The sequence below is a fragment of the Oncorhynchus mykiss genome, chromosome 1 (genome assembly GCF_013265735.2).
Source record: "Oncorhynchus mykiss isolate Arlee chromosome 1, USDA_OmykA_1.1, whole genome shotgun sequence".
Lineage (NCBI taxonomy): Eukaryota > Metazoa > Chordata > Actinopteri > Salmoniformes > Salmonidae > Oncorhynchus > Oncorhynchus mykiss.
This window is the reverse complement of record NC_048565.1, coordinates 79,182,824-79,204,027: the sequence shown is the minus strand read 5'-3', so window position 1 is coordinate 79,204,027 and position 21,204 is coordinate 79,182,824. Positions and strand designations below refer to the sequence as shown.

General features: G+C 47.1%; 1 protein-coding gene across 5 annotated transcripts in view; it reads right to left on the bottom strand.

Annotated features, from left to right (window-relative positions):
* The window catches only part of LOC110530085 (girdin), an 80,596-nt gene that overhangs the window by 3,373 nt on the left and 56,019 nt on the right, over positions 1 to 21,204 (bottom strand). For 2 of the 5 annotated variants that reach the window (XM_036986199.1, XM_036986194.1), the window contains exons 11-33: positions 21,024 to 21,170; positions 20,668 to 20,812; positions 20,135 to 20,313; positions 18,945 to 19,082; positions 18,187 to 18,501; positions 17,273 to 18,028; positions 16,845 to 16,975; positions 16,545 to 16,683; positions 16,039 to 16,224; positions 15,734 to 15,895; positions 14,857 to 15,134; positions 11,670 to 11,813; positions 11,151 to 11,337; positions 10,031 to 10,176; positions 8,876 to 8,968; positions 7,965 to 8,167; positions 6,869 to 6,940; positions 5,938 to 6,015; positions 4,615 to 4,827; positions 4,017 to 4,079; positions 2,685 to 2,771; positions 2,018 to 2,283; positions 1,342 to 1,819 (exon numbers count right to left, since the gene is read on the bottom strand). In XM_036986199.1, the coding sequence (XP_036842094.1) occupies positions 1,342 to 1,819; positions 2,018 to 2,283; positions 2,685 to 2,771; positions 4,017 to 4,079; positions 4,615 to 4,827; positions 5,938 to 6,015; positions 6,869 to 6,940; positions 7,965 to 8,167; positions 8,876 to 8,968; positions 10,031 to 10,176; positions 11,151 to 11,337; positions 11,670 to 11,813; positions 14,857 to 15,134; positions 15,734 to 15,895; positions 16,039 to 16,224; positions 16,545 to 16,683; positions 16,845 to 16,975; positions 17,273 to 18,028; positions 18,187 to 18,501; positions 18,945 to 19,082; positions 20,135 to 20,313; positions 20,668 to 20,812; positions 21,024 to 21,170 (4,606 nt within the window). The remainder of the gene's footprint in view (positions 1 to 1,341; positions 1,820 to 2,017; positions 2,284 to 2,684; positions 2,772 to 4,016; positions 4,080 to 4,614; positions 4,828 to 5,937; positions 6,016 to 6,868; positions 6,941 to 7,964; positions 8,168 to 8,875; positions 8,969 to 10,030; positions 10,177 to 11,150; positions 11,338 to 11,669; positions 11,814 to 14,856; positions 15,135 to 15,733; positions 15,896 to 16,038; positions 16,225 to 16,544; positions 16,684 to 16,844; positions 16,976 to 17,272; positions 18,029 to 18,186; positions 18,502 to 18,944; positions 19,083 to 20,134; positions 20,314 to 20,667; positions 20,813 to 21,023; positions 21,171 to 21,204) is intronic. The other 3 variants (XM_036986209.1, XM_036986205.1, XM_036986210.1) reach the window with 3 other exon arrangements.

Genomic DNA, 21,204 nt, shown 5'->3' with positions numbered 1-21,204 from the left:
ACAAAACCATTTTGATCACAACAATCAAAATGAGAGGTCCAGAACAAACCAAGACAGAATAAAGCCATGCAGTTCAGTGAATATGCATCGAGGTCGATACAGTAGAATCAGACTGGTAATGAAATGCGATACAGTACTTTAGAGAGGACAGTATTCTCCCACATACCAAACACCCAATAAGAAAAAAAGGGAAACAATCTATTATCTCACATTAATAGACGAGAAACTGGTTTCCTGTTAAAGATAGTAGCTCTTTCCTCTGAAGGGCTAGATTCATAAATAGATCCATAAATAGAGCTTATTGGCAGTTAATGTGGTCCTCAGACAGCCTATCATGGGACATGTTCTACCAGCCTCATACAGAGCTCCATGTTAACTCTGGAGGACCTCTGACATGGAGATTTAAAAAGAAAAGATGAACTGAATGTCCAAATGATAGTTAATGTAGCTTTGCAACATGTTTCCTGAAGATGCATTTGTGATTGGAAAATAAATGGTAAATGTTGATTAAAATAACAAGAACAGCTATTCATGTCCCCCATAATGCAGTCATGTAATAGCTTTAAAATGTGAGCCAAACAAGAGGTTTGATTAATGAATAGTGTGAACGGACCATTGAAGCAAAGACATCCAGAGAACCCCACTTCCACAAGACAAAGAGATAGACCAAACCAGAGGTGAGGAATTGTGATTTACAAATCAGCCATGAAAACACGAAAGCGCAACAGAAAACATAGTATGATAGTGCGTTGATAAAGCATGCAGAGTTCCTTCTTTCTCCCCCACCATCACTGGTCCTTATGCAGGTCCCAGATCAGTAGCTGACCAGGGCGCCACACATTCAGACACAGCCATACTCATACCACAATGATTGTTGGTCCTCTGGGCTAAGGGGTTGGGATGGGGATTGGTCAGCATCGAGCACATGATTGGTGTCAATTACCTCCTGTTCCCCATTCTGGTCAGGTGGGCAGGGCTTTTGCCCATTTGGTTGGTTCTGGGCAGTTTGAACAGAGTTGGGCTGGGGGTGTGTTTTGCCTGGGGGACCACTGATGTTACTGACCAGGGAGGTGTTGAGGGAGAGGAAGGTGTGGCTCTTGGCCCCTGTGAAGGTTGGCTCGCTGAAGATGGAGTCCATAAACACTGACTCTACTGTGAAGGACTTTCCAAAGAAGGACTCCAGGCTAGAGAGATCAGTTTCCTTACTATTGGGGGGTTGCTGACTGCCCGTGCAGGGCATACTGACTGACTTGGGCAGGGACAGGGGCACGAGGGCTGGGTCTAGGGGGATGGACTGGTGATTGGGGTGTTGTGAGGGGTTACTGGTTGGGGGGTACTCACTGGGCGTGGTGGAGGCGCGAGGCGAGGCCTTTGAGGAGGGTGAGTGGTCCACAGACACGGGCTGCCGGGCGTCTTTGGACAGCAGGTCGTGTATGCTGGTCCGACGCGTGGAGCCCTCAGCTGTGGAGATGACGCTGCTGGCCCGGGGCAGCGTGGAGAAGGAGGTGGAGGAGATGTCCAGACGCTCAGACACAGACATGGCTTTACTCTGGGAGGAGAGGCTGACCCGGGGCTGGACCGTGCCCTTCACACGCGTACTCTCTGCCTTCCGTAGACTGGGACGACCTGGTTGGCCACCCCTTGGGGGGCGGCTGTCTGAGTGCACTGGCGCTGCCTTCCCACTGGCTGAGCGCAGGATGCCCCGCCCCTTAGTGCCGGTGCAGGAGGTGGAGCCTCGCTCAGCCCGGTCCCTCTGCACATGCTCAGCGCCTCCAGAGAGGCGGGGAGACTCAACGGTCAGATTCTCTTGGCTGCCAGACTGGAGATGGAGAGGAGACATTCAAGTTGCCATACCATGACATTACCTGGGCTTTATAGCAGACTTGATTGGTGAAATAACTTCCACTTGTTTCTTATCATAGCACATCTGAAGCCTATGAATAACACAGTACTCCTATCCCAAAATTGTATAGTACAGTGTTGTAATATAGTGTTGCTGTGTGTTCCAGGCTGTCACCTCTGCAGGGTCGGTGCTCTCCTCTAGGAACTGCTGTAGAGAGACCACTTCACTGGCGCTGCCCAAGGAGTTGCTCGTCTTCTTCCTGGCCTGGGCGGCCTGGGGGTCCAGGGACCTCCGCAGCAGCATGGGGCTCTGGTGAGAGGAGCGGGACAGGGGCTGCTGGACAGGGCTGCTCCCGCTGGACCACTCCTCCTGGTCCAGACTGAGACTGAACTCCCCACTGCTCTCACTGTGGGGCCTGCTGAGGTTTCCGTTCAACGTGCCTGAAGAGAAGCAGTACTGTAGGTGAGTTCTGTTCTAACGGCGTATGACTAACTCAAGTACTAACATTAGAGTATCACCCCAAGGTGATGACAGGCCCTGAATATAAAGCATAGCTCAGGAACATAGCTCAAGAACATAGCTCAGGAACATAGCTCAGGAACATAGCTCAGGAACATAGCTCTGGAACCTGCTTTTTTGTGACACAGCAAATAAATACAAAATATGCTAAACCTAGCCTGGACCCTTCCAGAACATACCTCAGACTATGAGAAGAAGCAATTCCGAAAAGTTCTATACTCATTTTCTCCTTCTGTTTCTTATTGTTTTAATCTATTGTGTGTGTGAATCAACAAAGGTATGGTATAGAGGAGCGTGGGAGAGAGGGGGTGTGTGACTGTACCTTTGGTCTGGAGTGGAGAGAAGTGGGAGTTATTATTGCTATTACTACTGATGGTCTTGATACTATGGAGGCTGGAGGGTCTGGAGGCTGGTAGGGAGACGAGGGCACAGAGTTTGAGAGAGCACGTCACACATGGCAGCAGATGGTGCATGCAGGAAGGGTGGCATGGTGCCATGCTACTCCAACAACATGCCCAATCACACAAAGGGAGTGGGGAGGGAGGGGCACACATACTTGAAGGGAGTAATCATTCAAGAGGAAGGACCTATTGTAAAACCTGATTGGAGGAAAGGAGCCTTGTGATTGACAAGACCCAGAGGCCAACAGGGGAGGGGCTCAGGTGACTGAAGGGGAGGGAGAGGAGGATTATACTAGAGGACAGGTGTGTGGGATGCAAACTGATAGTGTTGTTGCTGTTATTAGTGGTCTTCAGGATGGTTCAGGTTTGGGAAAGTGATGTCAGCAGGTATGTGACCGGTAATCATTTATAGTGGTAGCGATCTTGAGTAAAGTGGTACTTTTAGTGGTCTTAGACAGATGTGTGACTTCCAACAGATGCTACCGGGGACTCTGCACATAGTGAATGGGTTGAGAATAGAGGGTGAGAGCCTGAGTACTGTTAAAGACCTGCATGCCTGGCACATTCAACACACACAACTGCCTGGGTTAACCTGCTCCCACAGATATTAGACACTACACTGGGCTACAGTAGTGCAGTTCACTAATACTGAGCTACTGCTAGTTACGCTCAGTTTAGGAAATACTAAATTGTCCTAAACTATCTTCCATTATATTAGTTAGCTCACAAACATTCCAGAACATTAATGTAACAGAGTGTAAGTGAAACAGACTGTCCTTGTGAAATTCATGCAACTAAAAAAAACAACAAATATAATTACTGTATTACACAATGTACATGTCAGTGGGAGGGCATTTTAGCTAGCCAAGAGTGAACAGGAAATAGAGATAACCTGTGTGTGTGTGTTATATGTGTGTGAGTGGGGATATGGAGTAGGCAGAAAACCTGATCTACCAGCTAATGGAGGCAGGCAGCTTAAGACCATTTGTTAGGTGGAGTTTGCGGTTAATGATAACATCTTGGCTGAATCCCTTTCTAATGGTAGCAAACTGAAATGCAGAGACATGGGCCAAGCTTCTAGCTAACGTTAGTGGGCTATCTTTACATCATAGTGGCACAACATTTACACTTACTGTAGGGCTTTTTAAAACAGGGACTTTTTCTGGGGCCATTTGATATTTCATTCCAGTAGTAAACTGGTGGTATACAATAGTAATGGGAGTTTCTGTTCTTGCGGTCAACAGTTATTTTACCTTTCCCTTTGACCCCAATGGGGTCGTCTGAGGATGCTGGAACATCTTCACAGGAAGCGTTGTCTGGAAGAAAGACAAAGAGATAAGGAAATATGAGTTATGATTGGAGGGATGGAGAGACTACAGGAGAATAGGGCTTATGGGAAGCAAAGTCTGACTCAGCCAATCAGTCAGCCAATCTTCTGAAAGCTAGAGTATGAAAAAAATGAAAATAATTAATGACTTGCTTCTGAAACACACAAAGATCGGCAGATCTTTCTACTACAGTAAATACACAGGTTAAGGGCATTGGGCCAGTAACCGAAAGGTCGCTGGTTTGAATCCCCGAGCTGGCAAGGTGGACACATTTGCCGTTCTGCCCAAGAGCAAGGCAGTTAACCCCTAACAACAACTTCTCCCCAGGGGCTGATGACGTGGACGTCGTTTAAGGCAGCACCCTCACATCTCTGATTCAGAGGGGTTGGGTTAAATGCGGAAGACACATTTTGGTTGAATGCATTCAGTTGTGCAACTGACTAGGTATCCCCTTTCCCTAGATGATAGTTCAGATGACCACACAGAGGAAGGGGGGATAGACTAGCGGTCCTGTAGTCTCTACCTTTGATCTTCAGGCTCCTCTTGGCCCTGCTGCCTGAAGGCAGGGTGAGTGTGGCGTAGTTGATAGCGTTGGTGGAGTAGGCCATGGAACCCAGCCCTTTCATTCGCCGGGCACCGCTGCCCCCGTTGGTCTCGACGGGCGCCTCCAGGTTCTCTGTGCTGCCTGCCCACTGACCCCCCGCCAGCGCCATGGTCTGTAGCAAGTCGTTCATAGCTGGGTTGGAGATGAAGATCAATTAGCCGATACCTCCTACTCTTATGTGGTGGGCTGACTGGCCCCAGAGGCAGGGCACAGGGAGCAGCGTTAGGCTAAGCATGCAGTGGCTGCTAAGAATCAGAGCAGCAGCATTCAGAGATGTGACACAGTCAGTGTCGGCAAGCCCATGTTGGCAAAGCATGCAAAAGAGCTGAAATGCAGCCAAACTGAAAAAAGACTCAATAAAAATAGCAGAGAGAGTGAAAGATAAAAGAGAAGACAGGGAATGATAGAGAAAATGAGAGAGAAAGAAAGAAAATACAAGATAGGAAAAGAGAGAAAAAGATAAAGAAATCAATGGAAGGCTCCATTTGAAATCCTACATCGTGGCAGAGAGAGAGAGAGAGAAAGAGAGAGAGAGAAAGAGAGAGAGAGAGAAAGAGAGCGCACAGTATGGTTCTGCCAAGCCATGCCTGCATCAGCACTGTAGTGAGAGAGGGGTGAGACGGCAGGCTGCACTCACACCACAGGCAGAGATATATAGATGGGGCCAGAGTCACACAGTGCAGGTCACACCACACTATACAGTACGGTACAGTAGAGAAAAGTGGAATGGCATACAGTTCCTCGCGACTGCACTGTCACACACATATACACACACTAGACCTGGACTAAAAATAAACTACAGCTCATCTACAGATATCACAACACTACAGCGAAAAGAACTACAGAAAAAACCCTACAGTTCACAGAACACCTCAATCCTCTACAATCACATTAACTCACATTAGTGTCCTTAATCACTGAAGAGAGTGTTAGTTTGTTCTAATATCTACATATGTTAGTTCTTGTATGTCATTGCTTTGACTGTACACAAATCTAACCCAAACACAACATGTGTTAAGATAGATGCAGCTACTATTAGGGAGTAGTAGTGTTTGAGTTTAGTATTCCTAGAATGGAAGGAAAGACACCAGCTAGGAGCTATGAGAGGAGACTCTAGGAGATGGAGGGAGGCAGGCGCAGGCCAGAGGAGGTGGAGCGATGGAGGGAGGCAGGCGCAGGCCAGAGGAGGTGGAGCGATAGAGGGAGATGGTAGGACGCTGGGTGGGCTATTGGAGGTCTTACACATGGACCGGCGGTAGATGGCCTTCTCTTTGTCTTTCTCCTTCGATCTGGTCCTCATAAAGGGCAACCTTTTCAGAGCTGTCAGTTTACAGCCAAAGCAGAGGGGGGAGAAACAGAAAGACCAGGGGAGATGGAGAGGAACAGAAAGGAGGGAAAAACAGATGGCTGTTAATGCTGAGAACCAGGGGGACAGAACCAGGGGGAGAGAACCAGGGTAGTGCCCTGAAGACCCAGCTGGGACCGAAAACAAACACACAGTTACGCAAGGGAAACGCTTACATGCAAATGAGCACACACACACTAACACTCACTGACTGTTCAAACAAATTCATACACAAAACACCAGCTCGGTGGGATGGCTGTGAAGAGGGTTGTTACATAGAAGACATCAGGCTGCCAGCACACACACACACACACACACACACACACACACACACACACACACACACACACACACACACACAGGATGATGTTTATTAAAGGGTGCAATTAGGAGGTAAAACGATGAGGCAAGGAGTGGCACTGCAGTGAAAGGAGTATTCACAGGGAAACATAAGAATCTGGGACACTGACTATACAGAGACACCATTTTAGATTTCCAGCTCCAGACTGTCTGCATTTCACAGAAATAAAGAAGTGGAACTTCAGTCTTTTTTAGACATATCTCATATTGCGTGTGTATTACTTAAACGTTATTTATTAGAGCTATTCAAAGACAAATCAAATGGTTGCATAAAAGGTTGTCTTTAGTATAGTTGAAGACAAAACATGTGTTAATAGCTGGTGCATTGAGCACAGGTGACCCATAATGCATTGCACCTTTTAATAGGTATGGACATTGACTGAAGGATGAGTCATGACACGTTGACATGCCCTGAGTGACAGGACAGCTCGACTACAAGCCGCGCCCAGCCCTCCCCTCTTAGCATACCATTAGAGGAACCCTGGTTACCCTGGTTACCCTGCACATGGGAATGCTGCACTCTCTGAGAGTCTCTCTTCCCTTTTGCACAGAGAGAGAAAAACAAGCATCGCAAGCGTTAGGTCCACACAACCAACCACCACACAGCAACAAGCATCTACTGTCCTGGAGTCTCCAGCCCGGCAAGCCTCACCGTCTGCAACTGACCCCTGCTCATACTTCATTTACTGAATCTGACCCTGCTCATTCTTCATTTCCTGAATCTGACCCTGCTCATTCTTCATTTCCTGAATCTGACCCGGCTCATTCTTAATTTCCTGAATCTGACCCGGCTCATTCTTAATTTCCTGAATCTGACCCTGCTCATTCTTCATTTCCTGAATCTGACCCTGCTCATTCTTCATTTCCTGAATCTGACCCTGCTCATTCTTAATTTCCTGAATCTGACCCTGCTCATTCTTCATTTCCTGAATCTGACCCTGTTCATTCTTCATTTCCTGAATCTGACCCTGCTCATTCTTCATTTCCTGAATCTGACCCTGCTCATTCTTAATTTCCTGAATCTGACCCTGCTCATTCTTAATTTCCTGAATCTGACCCTGTTCATTCTTCACTTCCTGAATCTGACCCTGATGATTCTTCATTTCCTGAATCTGACCCTGCTGATTCTTCATTTCCTGAATCTGACCCTGCTCATTCTTCATTTCCTGAATATGACCCTCTCATGTTCTAGTGTCAGAGTGTACTTTCCTGTCTGACCCAGTGTCCTTTGGTCTCTCTGTGGATCATATTTCCTGTGTCTGCCTTTCCTGTGTCCAACCCTGCATGTATTTATTAATACAATATATGTGCTCTGCTTCCTGGGTCTTTTATCTAACATGTGATCTAGTCCTTCTTCCTGTGTGTCAGTCCCTCTGGTCAGTTGTACTGAGAGAGGAAGACCTAGTCCCAGGCTGCCTGGTCAGGATCGGTCTATTGCTTCCTTCTATTGTGTTTATTTTACTGTAACGTATACTGATGTGTTTTAATTGCACTTCAAATAAGGCTGGATTTGATCTGTTCAGTAGGGAATATTCCATGCAGGCCTGAGAGTGTGTCAACTCACTGCTGCTCCTCTTGTGTGTCAGCGTGTCGTCCAGGGAGTTGGAGCCAGAGCCTATGGAGGAGGAGTCCTGGCTGTCCAGAGGAAGCCCCAGGAAGCCCTCGCTGGACTCGGAGCGTGTGGGAGTCAGTGTCAGGGAACGCATCCTCTCCCGACTCCTCGGCTTGATCAGCTTCTTCATCTTCAGGGTGATCCAATTCCCCCGTCTGACACGAGAGAGGGGAGGGGAGTGAGAGTGAGAGGGGAGGGAGAGATGAGGGAGGGAGAGAGAAAGGGGAGAGAGAAAGGGGAGAGAGAAAGGGGAGAGAGAGGAAGGAGAGAGATGGGGGAGGAGTTATTGTTATTTGAGGTAAATTATTTTATTCTGGCTAGTATTCAGTTGGAAGGAAAAGGGGGGGACATGTTTTGAAATGAAGGGAATGCATTTAGTTTATTTTCCCATTTCATGCCTATTGAACCAGGGGTTTTCCAGCATCTGGGGTGTTCTTGTAAACCACAGCATACCAATTCCCCAGAGACAGCCATAATTTACAGCTATGATGATGTTGGTTAGGCATAAATATAAACCAGAGCTGCCTGGTTAGGTAGACATTTCAACCATATGCAGGGGTTGGTTAGGTTCAGATGTAAACCATCTGCATTTAGTCAGGCACGGAAATGAATCCGAACTGAATGGTTAGGTATAGTGCAGTCGATTAGGTACTAGAATGAACCCTAACCAGACGACTGCAGCAATGTACTGCAGTTATACATTTAATTTTCATGTGGGGGATGTCTGCTTTGTCTCAGCCAGCTGTTTACTATGACAGATAGTATACAGATACCTATGGACATGATGTACTGCAGCATTCCCAAGTCTGGCCACAGCACCACCCACAGTGACAGCAGTGAGTGGATTCCTCCTAGCTACTTACCTCCGTGGAGGTGAGGGGTCGTAGAACTTGTACTGATCCATGATCTTCTCCTCCAGCTTCTCCTTCTGTCTCCTCAACTCGTTCAGCTTGTCTCTGTGAAGGAGGGAAAGACCAGTTAGCGTCAGGGACAAATGACATCTAGACCAGTTAGCGTCAGGGACAAATGACATCTAGACCAGTTAGCGTCAGGGACAAATGACATCTACACCAGTTAGGGTCAGGGACTAATGACATCTAGACCAGTTAGCGTCAGGGACAAATGACATCTAGACCAGTTAGCGTCAGGGACAAATTACATCTACACCAGTTAGGGTCAGGGACTAATGACATCTAGACCAGTTAGGGTCAGGGACAAATGACATCTAGACCAGTTAGGGTCAGGGACTAATGACATCTAGACCAGTTAGGGTCAGGGACAAATGACATCTAGACCAGTTAGGGTCAGGGACAAATGACATCTAGACCAGTTAGGGTCAGGGACAAATGACATCTAGACCAGTTAGGGTCAGGGACTAATGACATCTAGACCAGTTAGGGACAAATGACATCTAGACCAGTTAGCGTCAGGGACAAATGACATCTAGACCAGTTAGCGTCAGGGACAAATGACATCTAGACCAGTTAGGGTCAGGGACAAATGACATCTAGACCAGTTAGGGTCAGGGACAAATGACATCTAGACCAGTTAGGGTCAGGGACTAATGACATCTAGACCAGTTAGGGTCAGGGACTAATGACATCTAGACCAGTTAGCGTCAGGGACTAATGACATCTAGACCAGTTAGGGTCAGGGACTAACGACATCTAGACCAGTTAGGGTCAGGGACTAATGACATCTAGACCAGTTAGGGTCAGGGACTAATGACATCTAGACCAGTTAGGGTCAGGGACTAATGACATCTAGACCAGTTAGCGTCAGGGACTAATGACATCTAGACCAGTTAGGGTCAGGGACTAACGACATCTAGACCAGTTAGGGTCAGGGACTAATGACATCTAGACCAGTTAGGGTCAGGGACTAATGACATCTAGACCAGTTAGGGTCAGGGACTAATGACATCTAGCTACATAGCCAAGAAACAGACATTTCTCCTGTTGACATGTTTGACACCGGTTACAGATTATCAAAATGTAATAGTGGGGGTCATCTCTCACATGTACTGTCTCTGTTCTACGTGGAACAGGTCCTTGCTCTCCATGGTCTGTTCTAGCAGGGTGCGGTTCTGCAGCATCAGGGTCTGGATCTGGTCCAGCAGGTGACGGTTCTCCTCCTCCAGGTTCCCTTTCAACTGACTCAGCAACTAGGGAGAGAGAAATAAACTTTTTTTTTTTTACCTACGTTTTCAATGGAAATACTTATTGAGCAAGTTTACAAGTTTCTTTTCCATGGTTGTATGTATTACTGCACATTGGCTGTGCCTTTTGCAGTGTGTGAATTGTTGTCTGACACTCTTTAAGCCTCATAGAGCTCAGTGTTGAGAAACCAGCTGTGTATCCCCAGGCACAACTACTCAATCAGCCTTCCTTTCCAACAGACAGATGTCAGGATAGTGGCCCAATATCAGCTATGAACACTTCCATAACATGGGGGCATATTTACCAAGAGTTTCCTGTGATAGAGATGGGAAATATGTGGAACATGCAAATTCCAATCTAGTCGGCCTGTGGGAAGGGGGTGCAGATATTGCAGTTCCTCACACTGGTTGGTAAGTGGGGGGTAGAGAAGTTGGGTTGAGGGGTATGTAACTGTACCTCACACTGGTTGGTAAGTGGGGGGTAGAGTAGTGGGGTTGAGGGGTATGTAACCGTACCTCACTGGTTGGTGAGTGGGAGGTAGAGAAGTTGGGTTGAGGGGTATGTAACCGTACCTCACTGGTTGGTAAGTGGGGGGTAGAGTAGTGGGGTTGAGGTGTATGTAACCGTATCTCACACTGGTTGGTAAGTGGGAGGTAGAGTAGTGGGGTTGAGGGGTATGTAACCGTACCTCACACTGGTTGGTGAGTGGGAGGTAGAGAAGTGGGGTTGAGGGGTATGTAACCATACCTCACACTGGTTGGTGAGTGGGAGGTAGAGAAGTGGGGTTGAGGGGTATGTAACCGTACCTCACACTGGTTGGTGAGTGGGAGGTAGAGAAGTGGGGTTGAGGGGTATGTAACCGTACCTCACTGGTTGGTAAGTGGGAGGTAGAGAAGTGGGGTTGAGGGGTATGTAACCGTACCTCACTGGTTGGTAAGTGGGAGGTAGAGAAGTGGGGTTGAGGGGTATGTAACCGTACCTCACACTGGTTAGTGAGCTTTGTGGAGGTGATGTCCAGCTGCTGGTACTGCTCTTTGAGTTTGGAGAACTCCGCTTCCATGCGGGTCTGTTCCAGCTTGGCACCGTTCATCTGGCTCTTCAGGTTCTTATGGTCGGCCTGCAGGCCCTCATTATCCTTCACCAGCTGACGGTGTGCCATGTTCAGCCTACACACAGAAACATCAGAATGGGTTTCAAACAGCACATTCTTTACTCATAGCCCCTGGCACAGGTCAAACCACAAACCAAACCATTTACTAATTGACGAGCAAAATAACAGCTAAATGGTTAGTTATCTAATTGTAAACTACCACTTAAAATGTCTACATACTGCCACTCAAAACAGACTTTCTTTTCCCTTGCTCTCAAAAAATCTTGTTACACAGGTTTCTCCTCAGCTGGATTGACAGTTTAGGGATGTTCCCTTGCACCCCAAAGTAAACCTCAGGGCACACCCCCCTCCCCCTCGGTTCCTTATACATACAGTATTCAGTTTAACCTTTCATTCTCCTCCTTCAGTTTGTGGTAGTCTGCAGCCGTGGCCTCGTGGCTCTTGTTCTCAGACAGCATCTTCTCTTGCTCTGACTTCAGCTGTTTCTCCAGCTCTTCTAGCTGATCCTTCTGCCTCAGCAGCTGGTTATACCTGTGAATACAGTACCACCTGTTAGTGAACAGCAGCTGGATATACCTGGAAATACAGTACTACCTGTTAGTGAACAGCAGCTGATTATACCTGTGAATACAGTACCACCTGTTAGTGAACAGCAGCTGAATATACCTGGAAATACAGTACTACCTGTTAGTGAACAGCAGCTGATTATACCTGGAAATACAGTACTACCTGTTAGTGAACAGCAGCTGGTTATACCTGGAAATACAGTACTACCTGTTAGTGAACAGCAGCTGGATATACCTGTAAATACAGTACTACCTGTTAGTGAACAGCAGCTGATTATACCTGGAAATACAGTACTACCTGTTAGTGAACAGCAGCTGGTTATACCTGGAAATACAGTACTACCTGTTAGTGAACAGCAGCTGATTATACCTGGAAATACAGTACTACCTGTTAGTGAACAGCAGCTGGATATACCTGTAAATACAGTACTACCTGTTAGTGAACAGCAGCTGGTTATACCTGTGAATACAGTACCATCTGTTAGTGAACAGCAGCTGGTTATACCTGGAAATACAGTACTACCTGTTAGTGAACAGCAGCTGGTTATACCTGGAAATACAGTACTACCTGTTAGTGAACAGCAGCTGGTTATACCTGTGAATACAGTACCATCTGTTAGTGAACAGCAGCTGGATATACCTGTAAATACAGTACTACCTGTTAGTGAACAGCAGCTGGATATACCTGGAAATACAGTACTACCTGTTAGTGAACAGCAGCTGGTTATACCTGGAAATACAGTACTACCTGTTAGTGAACAGCAGCTGATTATACCTGGAAATACAGTACTACCTGTTAGTGAACAGCAGCTGATTATACCTGGAAATACAGTACTACCTGTTAGTGAACAGCAGCTGGTTATACCTGGAAATACAGTACTACCTGTTAGTGAACAGCAGCTGGTTATACCTGGAAATACAGTACTACCTGTTAGTGAACAGCAGCTGATTATACCTGGAAATACAGTACTACCTGTTAGTGAACAGCAGCTGGTTATACCTGGAAATACAGTACTACCTGTTAGTGAACAGCAGCTGGTTATACCTGGAAATACAGTACTACCTGTTAGTGAACAGCAGCTGATTATACCTGGAAATACAGTACTACCTGTTAGTGAACAGCAGCTGATTATACCTGGAAATACAGTACTACCTGTTAGTGAACAGCAGCTGGTTATACCTGTAAATACAGTACTACCTGTTAGTGAACAGCAGCTGGTTATACCTGGAAATACAGTACTACCTGTTAGTGAACAGCAGCTGGTTATACCTGGAAATACAGTACTACCTGTTAGTGAACAGCAGCTGATTATACCTGGAAATACAGTACTACCTGTTAGTGAACAGCAGCTGGTTATACCTGGAAATACAGTACTACCTGTTAGTGAACAGCAGCTGATTATACCTGGAAATACAGTACTACCTGTTAGTGAACAGCAGCTGATTATACCTGGAAATACAGTACTACCTGTTAGTGAACAGCAGCTGGTTATACCTGGAAATACAGTACTACCTGTTAGTGAACAGCAGCTGGTTATACCTGGAAATACAGTACTACCTGTTAGTGAACAGCAGCTGATTATACCTGGAAATACAGTACTACCTGTTAGTGAACAGCAGCTGGTTATACCTGGAAATACAGTACTACCTGTTAGTGAACAGCAGCTGGTTATACCTGGAAATACAGTACTACCTGTTAGTGAACAGCAGCTGATTATACCTGGAAATACAGTACTACCTGTTAGTGAACAGCAGCTGATTATACCTGGAAATACAGTACTACCTGTTAGTGAACAGCAGCTGGTTATACCTGGAAATACAGTACTACCTGTTAGTGAACAGCAGCTGGTTATACCTGGAAATACAGTACTACCTGTTAGTGAACAGCAGCTGGTTATACCTGGAAATACAGTACTACCTGTTAGTGAACAGCAGCTGATTATACCTGGAAATACAGTACTACCTGTTAGTGAACAGCAGCTGGTTATACCTGGAAATACAGTACTACCTGTTAGTGAACAGCAGCTGGTTATACCTGGAAATACAGTACTACCTGTTAGTGAACAGCAGCTGATTATACCTGGAAATACAGTACTACCTGTTAGTGAACAGCAGCTGATTATACCTGGAAATACAGTACTACCTGTTAGTGAACAGCAGCTGGTTATACCTGGAAATACAGTACTACCTGTTAGTGAACAGCAGCTGGTTATACCTGGAAATACAGTACTACCTGTTAGTGAACAGCAGCTGGTTATACCTGGAAATACAGTACTACCTGTTAGTGAACAGCAGCTGATTATACCTGGAAATACAGTACTACCTGTTAGTGAACAGCAGCTGGTTATACCTGGAAATACAGTACTACCTGTTAGTGAACAGCAGCTGGTTATACCTGGAAATACAGTACTACCTGTTAGTGAACAGCAGCTGGTTATACCTGGAAATACAGTACTACCTGTTAGTGAACAGCAGCTGGTTATACCTGGAAATACAGTACTACCTGTTAGTGAACAGCAGCTGGTTATACCTGGAAATACAGTACTACCTGTTAGTGAACAGCAGCTGATTATACCTGGAAATACAGTACTACCTGTTAGTGAACAGCAGCTGGTTATACCTGGAAATACAGTACTACCTGTTAGTGAACAGCAGCTGATTATACCTGTTAATACAGTACTACCTGTTAGTGAACAGCAGCTGATTATACCTGGAAATACAGTACTACCTGTTAGTGAACAGCAGCTGATTATACCTGTTAATACAGTACTACCTGTTAGTGAACAGCAGCTGGTTATACCTGTAAATACAGTACTACCTGTTAGTGAACAGCCGCTGTGCGTTTACACGCGTCTCTGACTTGAGTGCTGTGTAATGGTTTAGTGGAATGCATAATAAGACTGTCGTGCACGTGTGTGTTTGGCCATGAGTGTGGTTAAGTGTGTGATGGTAGGCCAGCTGTGCTACAGTATGCATTAAGCACATAACAGTGCCAGTAGAAACCCCACCTGTCCTCCAGGTCTCTGTGCTGTGACTCTAGACTCTTGTGGGAACTTTTCAGGCCTCCATGTTTGCCGATGAGGCCCTCATACTCGGAGGCCTGTCTCTCATGCAGGGCAGCCAGTTTCTCATGGTCCCTTAGCAGCATCTCATAGGTGGACCTCAGGTCTTCCCTGTCCCTCATCGCCCCCTCCTTCTCGTTCTCCGTACTGGACTGCTGCGTCGCCAGTTGGGCATTCTGGGCCATGAGAGCGCCACTCTGGGAGTTCAGCGTTGAGTTCTCAACCTAGGGGGGAAAACAAGACTTCTGATTGGACGATCTGAGCAGTCTGAACTCAATCAGAAAATGCCCTTAACTATAACAGTTTCTTCAAGGTTTTTGTCATGTCCTGCTAGGAATAGCAATAGATTAGATGCACTGATTATGTGAAAACCAGGGTAAGAACCCCACAAAATAATTTGAATCGACACCGGTGTCACTTCTGAACAACAGGGGGCACTGTGTACGCAGCCAGCCTGTCCTTCTAGTCAACTCTGATGGTTGAGACGTTGCATGTCCTTGTCTGATTTGGATAGACATCAGTGGTCAAATGTTTTTTTGCCAGTACAAATCACAAGCACAGACATGTTCAAAGTTGTAATTAGTTTTGGCTTGCAGCAGAATGCAAGATTTTGTTGATCCGCTGACAAAAAATACATCAAAATAGATGGAGCAAAGCTCAATGAGAAAGGAATTATCTCTAGCCACGGGGCAGAGTGGAGAGAAGAGACACGCTTGGGGAGAGTTTAAACTACAATACAGGCTATAGATGCAGTGTAGACAAGGCCAGAAAATAGAGTTCAGGGCACAGCAGTGAGAGAACAACAGAGTGAACCCGGGCTTACCTGTAGTTTGGCGTTCTGGGTCTGTAGTGTGGTGTTGTTCTCCTGTAGAGAGGCAGTCTGTCTCTGCAGAGCCAGAATCTGGGCCTGCAGGTTACTGCTCTGGGTCTCTAGCTGCTTCAGGTTGGTATGCAGGGCCTGCTTCTCTGCCTGGAGGGTGGCATTCTGGAGATGGTATAGACAGACAGACAAGATATACACAGGCATTATTTATATGTAGAGTCCTTCACACTTCAGTGACACATCACTGTCACATGCAGTATCTAAGACGGCTGTTTTGAGTTGTTGATTAGATAGAGTGTACTCACGTTCCTCTCCACCTCAATGAGGCGGTCTTTGACCTTGAGCAGTTCCCGGGTGGTCTCGTGGCTCTCCTTCTCCCACTTGTTGACGGCCTGAGAGTCCTCCCTGTCCCCTCCTCTGGGGGGTGAGCTCTGCACCATCCTCTCCTCCTCCTCCTCCCTCTGTCGCAGGGCCTCGTAGTTCTTCTTCACCTGGAAAGGTCAAAGGGTTAAACCTCCATCCCCCCAAATCTTCCAAAGATATACTGTTCTCTGTTCTGGCACCCCAGCAAGGGTTCTAGTTTTCGTGACAGAGTTGAAAAACGTGCTGTGGAGACTATTCTCTGTGTTTTCCAGGCTCCTGGTGCCTCAGGAATTGATAACATAATGAAAAAGGAATGAATACATAATACAGGGCCTCAGAAGCATTTCAGCGTTTCTCTGAGTCATGTGTTAAAGAACATAACACAGAATCTCTCGGGGATAATGTTTTGGTCTTCTGGACTGTTGTAATGTATTGTTTGGGAACTAACAGTTTTAAGTTCCTGGCGCAGTTGTTGGTTGAGGTTAGAGGACTCCTGCAGTCTGGCCTCCAAGGCAGCTATCTTCTCCTCCTTGATCTCCAGAGAAGACTTGAGAGTGGACTCTAGCTTGAACTCCAGCAGCTTGTACCTGCAGATAAGGGACATTCACAATCATTAAAAACCAAGGGTCTTCCCTGGAAAGAATTCAAGGTCTTGACAGTGTATTGATGGCAGAGTACCTACTATGAACGTTCATCGATGTGGTCCCTTTGACAGCAGCATAGTGGTTTGTGTGTGTGTGTGTGTTACCTGTCGTCGTCAGAGCTCTGCTCGGCTTGCAGCAACCTCTCCTTGTTAAGGCCTATCTTCTCCAGCTCGTGGGTCAGTTTCTCAAGATCATTGTTCATCTGCTGAGTCCGCAGTTTCTCACTCACCAGTTCCTGGAACATCAAACGCCAACCCAGAATCACTTAACATTTGTAATCCCTACACCCCAATCCTTTATTAATGAATAATATAATCTTATGGAGCACAGTGGAGTTCCAAGTTTCTGAAAATGTGTTGACAGAGTGCTCTGGTTCTATTACTTTGTGCATAATGCAGGCGCAATGACTGTAACAGAACTTTATCGATCATCTAAATGCACATTTGAAGCCTTATGGGCATTCACCCAATGCATTACAATATATCTCCTAACATTACAACATGCCTCTCTGGGGTAGTAGCGACACCATTACCTCTCGCAGAGTGACCAGGGTCTTCTTATCTATAGTGGCCTGTTTGACCAGCTCTTTGTTCTCCTTCTCCAGGTCTTTAAGGCGGTTGCAGGAGTCCTTGAAGGAGGTCATCTCCTTGCCCAGTGAGCGGTTCTCCTTCTCCAGGTGGCTGATCCTCAGGTTGTCCTCGTCCAGCTTGGAGTCCCTGATCTCCGCCTGCTGTCTCAGCCTCTTGTTTTCCTTCTCCAGCTGCTTCTTGTCCTTCTCCAGCTGAGAGCTCTCCTGCTCCAGAGTCTTATTCTCCTGCTCCAGCTGCTCCAGACGTTTGCTGGAGATCTTCAGTTCCTCCAAGCTCCTCTGCAGACTCTGGTTCTCCTGTTCTACGTCCTGCAGCTCCCCCTCTAGCTGCTGGATCTTGCGGCTGCTGTTCTCTAGGGATTTCTGCAGCCGCTGGTTCTCCATGTCCAGGCCCTGGTAGCTCACCTCCAGCCTCTCCGTCTTCCTGGAGGAGGCTTTGAGCAGCTCCAGGCTTCTCTTCAGCTGGCTCCTCTCGCTCTCCAGCTCCCGGTTCTCCAGTTCCAGCTGAGCCGCCTTGTTCCCGGCCGAGCGGAGCACCTCTGCAGCCCTGCGGAGCTTCAGGTTCTCCTCGTCCAGCTGGGCATTCTCCTTCTCCAGGGCCTCCAGCTGGAAGGAGGTGCTCCGCAGGCCTTCCACGTTCTTCTTCAAACGACGGCCCTCTGCCTCAAGCTCTGCGTTCTCCTTCTCCAGAGACGCCACCTGATGATTTGAGAGAATGTGGAAAAATGTATCAATTAATAAATTCTCCTCATTCAGAGTCCCATCTACTGTATATGATGGGGACACAGAATAGACAGCAGGTACACAGACAACTAGAGGTGAACTATACAGCCACCAATGCATGCAGAGAGGCAGACCTTGTCACAGGTGATGCCCAGGCTGGCTACTCGCTTCTGCAGGGCCTCGTTCTCCCTCTCCAGCCGCTGCGCCTCCACCTCCAGCTCCTCTGTCCTCTCGCCCTTCTCCTTGTAAACCGCCAGGTCCTTACGCAGCTGCTTACGCTCAAACTCCAGCTTGTTGAGCTTGGAGCTGGTCTCCCGGATGGACTCGTGCAGCACGCGGTTCTCCTTCTCCACGTCTTTGACCCGCGCCTCAGGACCCACCTGGGAGCGTTGCCTCAGTGACGAGACGGTATTGGTCAGATGCTCATTCTCCTGCTCCAGGCCTTTCACCTGGGACACGACATAGAGGACGTCAGAGTGGCAGTATGGTAGGTCAACTCAAGTCATGTTTCAGTATGGTGTTAATATGAAGAGAACCCTGAGTCTTTCCTGAATATGGGAACTGAGAAGACTATACCTAGGGTCCTGATTTCTTCCTATTTAACACTGTAGTGTAGGTTCACCAGAGATCTGGCTTGTATCCATGTCTTCTCACTGTAAACATCATCAATCTAAACACCCTGTGACCTCATTAAACTCTGCCTGCTTTATCCCCCAAGCCACACAGAGGTCTCCAACTAGTTGGGAGAATGCAACCACCAAGACTGCTATCTCCTAAGAAAACTTGATCTGGATACATAGGTAGTAATGTCATTTGGAGACTCTTGAAACCAGACCAGATCAAAACAAATTCAGTCCCTCGACCCACCATGTGTGTGTGTGTGTGTGTGTACCTGTCTCTCAGAATTCTCCCTCAGCGTCTCCAGGGTTTTCTCCAGCAGAGCCTTCTCCTTCATCAGGTCGGTGCCAAGATGCTCTGCACTGTGCAGACTCTCCCTTTCTGTGTTCAGCTCACTCTCCAGCTGCACCAGCTGCAGGCACACACAGGACACACACTGTTACCATGACACCCAGTCACTTAGATCACAGACACAATGAGAGTGTGCAGTACAGGCAGGTGCTTGTCTACCATACCATTACCCATCACAGTTGGGCACCATTCTATTGGGATTCGGTCACTGTTAAATTGAAGAAAATGTATTTTGCAAAAATAAAACTGAATTGACGCTGATTATGCTATTTATATTTCTCTAGTCACAGTGGCAGTGTTGTGATACATGCCCTTTATTAAAGGGACTCGTAGGCAGGTCCATATAAAGCCCTTCTGATGAATCTTGCACAAGCCTTGGTTTGTGCAAGCTGGAACGGCTCATAGGAGCCGATCTCCTGTTTCTGTAGCGTGAGGCAGCTTGATGTACAAGTACACCCCCCGGACAGGATGCTGGTCTACAGGGTGAACTCTTCACAAGGCAGACTGATTATTACTAATCATATCATAGAGATCCCACAAGCACCTAATTCTGTCAAAGCAGCTTAACTCAAAACTGCCTACGTATTGCTCATCTACGGGCAGCCAGTCAAACAGCCAGTTAAACTGTTATTGTACAAGAGCTCCTGCTTGGATTCACTTTAAAATGGGCTCTCATAAAGACCGATCCGGTGGTGCTGCCTAACTCAGTCTTACCTCGTCTTTGTGTGAGAAAGGCACATTTCATGCATTCTATGCGGAGAGCACAGAGAAGGCTTAAGTGTCTGAAAATAACCGAGAGTTAGCTTATGGAGTGTCCTTCAAGTGTCAAGTCTGAGAGAGAATAGGAAACGGTCTTCAAGAATTACTCTGTTCTTTCAATTCCCTCTGGTGTCATGGAGCTAAGGGGCCTGAAAGCCAAGTCCTGGGATGAAAACTAGGGGGCTGGAACAAGATGCTACTGTAGGGGTATAGAGCAAACAGCCATTGTTATGTTGTTGATGCAAGGAACAAGTGTGGAGCCCATGTTGGGTGGGCTAGAGAAGGGGAAATGTTCAGGAAGCAAGTGAGTGGAATTCAGTATATAATCTATACAAGTATAGAAGCTGCTCTGACCCTCTGGGTGAGCCTCTGGTTCTCCTTGTCGGCCTTGAGGAGACGTGCGGGGACGTGTTTGCTGGCAGAACCTCTCAGCTCCTCCACAGTTTTCAGCAGGGTCTGGTTCTCCTTCTCCAGCTTCAGCAGCCGGCTGGATGTCAGCTCATTCACCTCGTGGCCCAGGGACTTCTGAGGCACTGCACAATGAAACCATCTATGGTTAGGCACACAACAACATACTGTATGCAAATGCTACAGGTTCTGTTATAGTGGTAAGAGGTCCCCCAAGGGAAGAGGAAGTATGGAATATCCCTAACTGTAGTTACTGACAGGGTTTATCCTGATCCAAGACCAGTTAACCCCATTAACATCGTTCCAAATCCACACCCAGTGCTAATCTGGGTCTTGGAGTCATTGAATATTAATTACAGGAGTTAGTCATGTGTAGATAAACCCTATCCAATCTGTTGTGTGTGTATGAAGGACCAAAGCCAGGGCCAGGGTTGGAGCCAGAGCCCCAGTGCTGAGGGCTGCTGCTCCAGGCTGCTCACCCTCTGTCAGGTCAGGGGTCATGGAGAGCTGCTGTAGTTCCCACCCCAGGTGGAGAGACTCATCCATGCTCTGTTTCTGGGCCATCTCCAGGACCAGGTTCTCCTCTAGCAGCTCCTCAATACGCTTCCTGTCCATGTCCCGGTCCTAACAAACACACAGACAGACAACATACACACGACACACTGTCAGACGGCTCCCCAAAAGCTAAGCCTTACAGTATAGTATGGGCATTCATCAGAGATGACCTACAAGATGGCTCCAAAAAATGAGCTTGTAAAATGAGTCATATCACTATGTCTGTTTGATTCCTCTGATCCCACACACAAAACACACTCAGTTTCCCTCTGTCCTTTACCATTTCCATGTCGTGGATCTTGGATTTGAGCTGCAGGCTCTCTTTCTCCAGCTCGTGGAGTTTGTCAGAGCGAGCCCTGGTTCCTTCCAGCTGGTCCTCTAGCATGGCCTTGGTCTCAAGCAACACCTGGTTGTCCTCCTTCAGCTCCTGTAGGACCCAGCAGATTTCACACATACGTCAA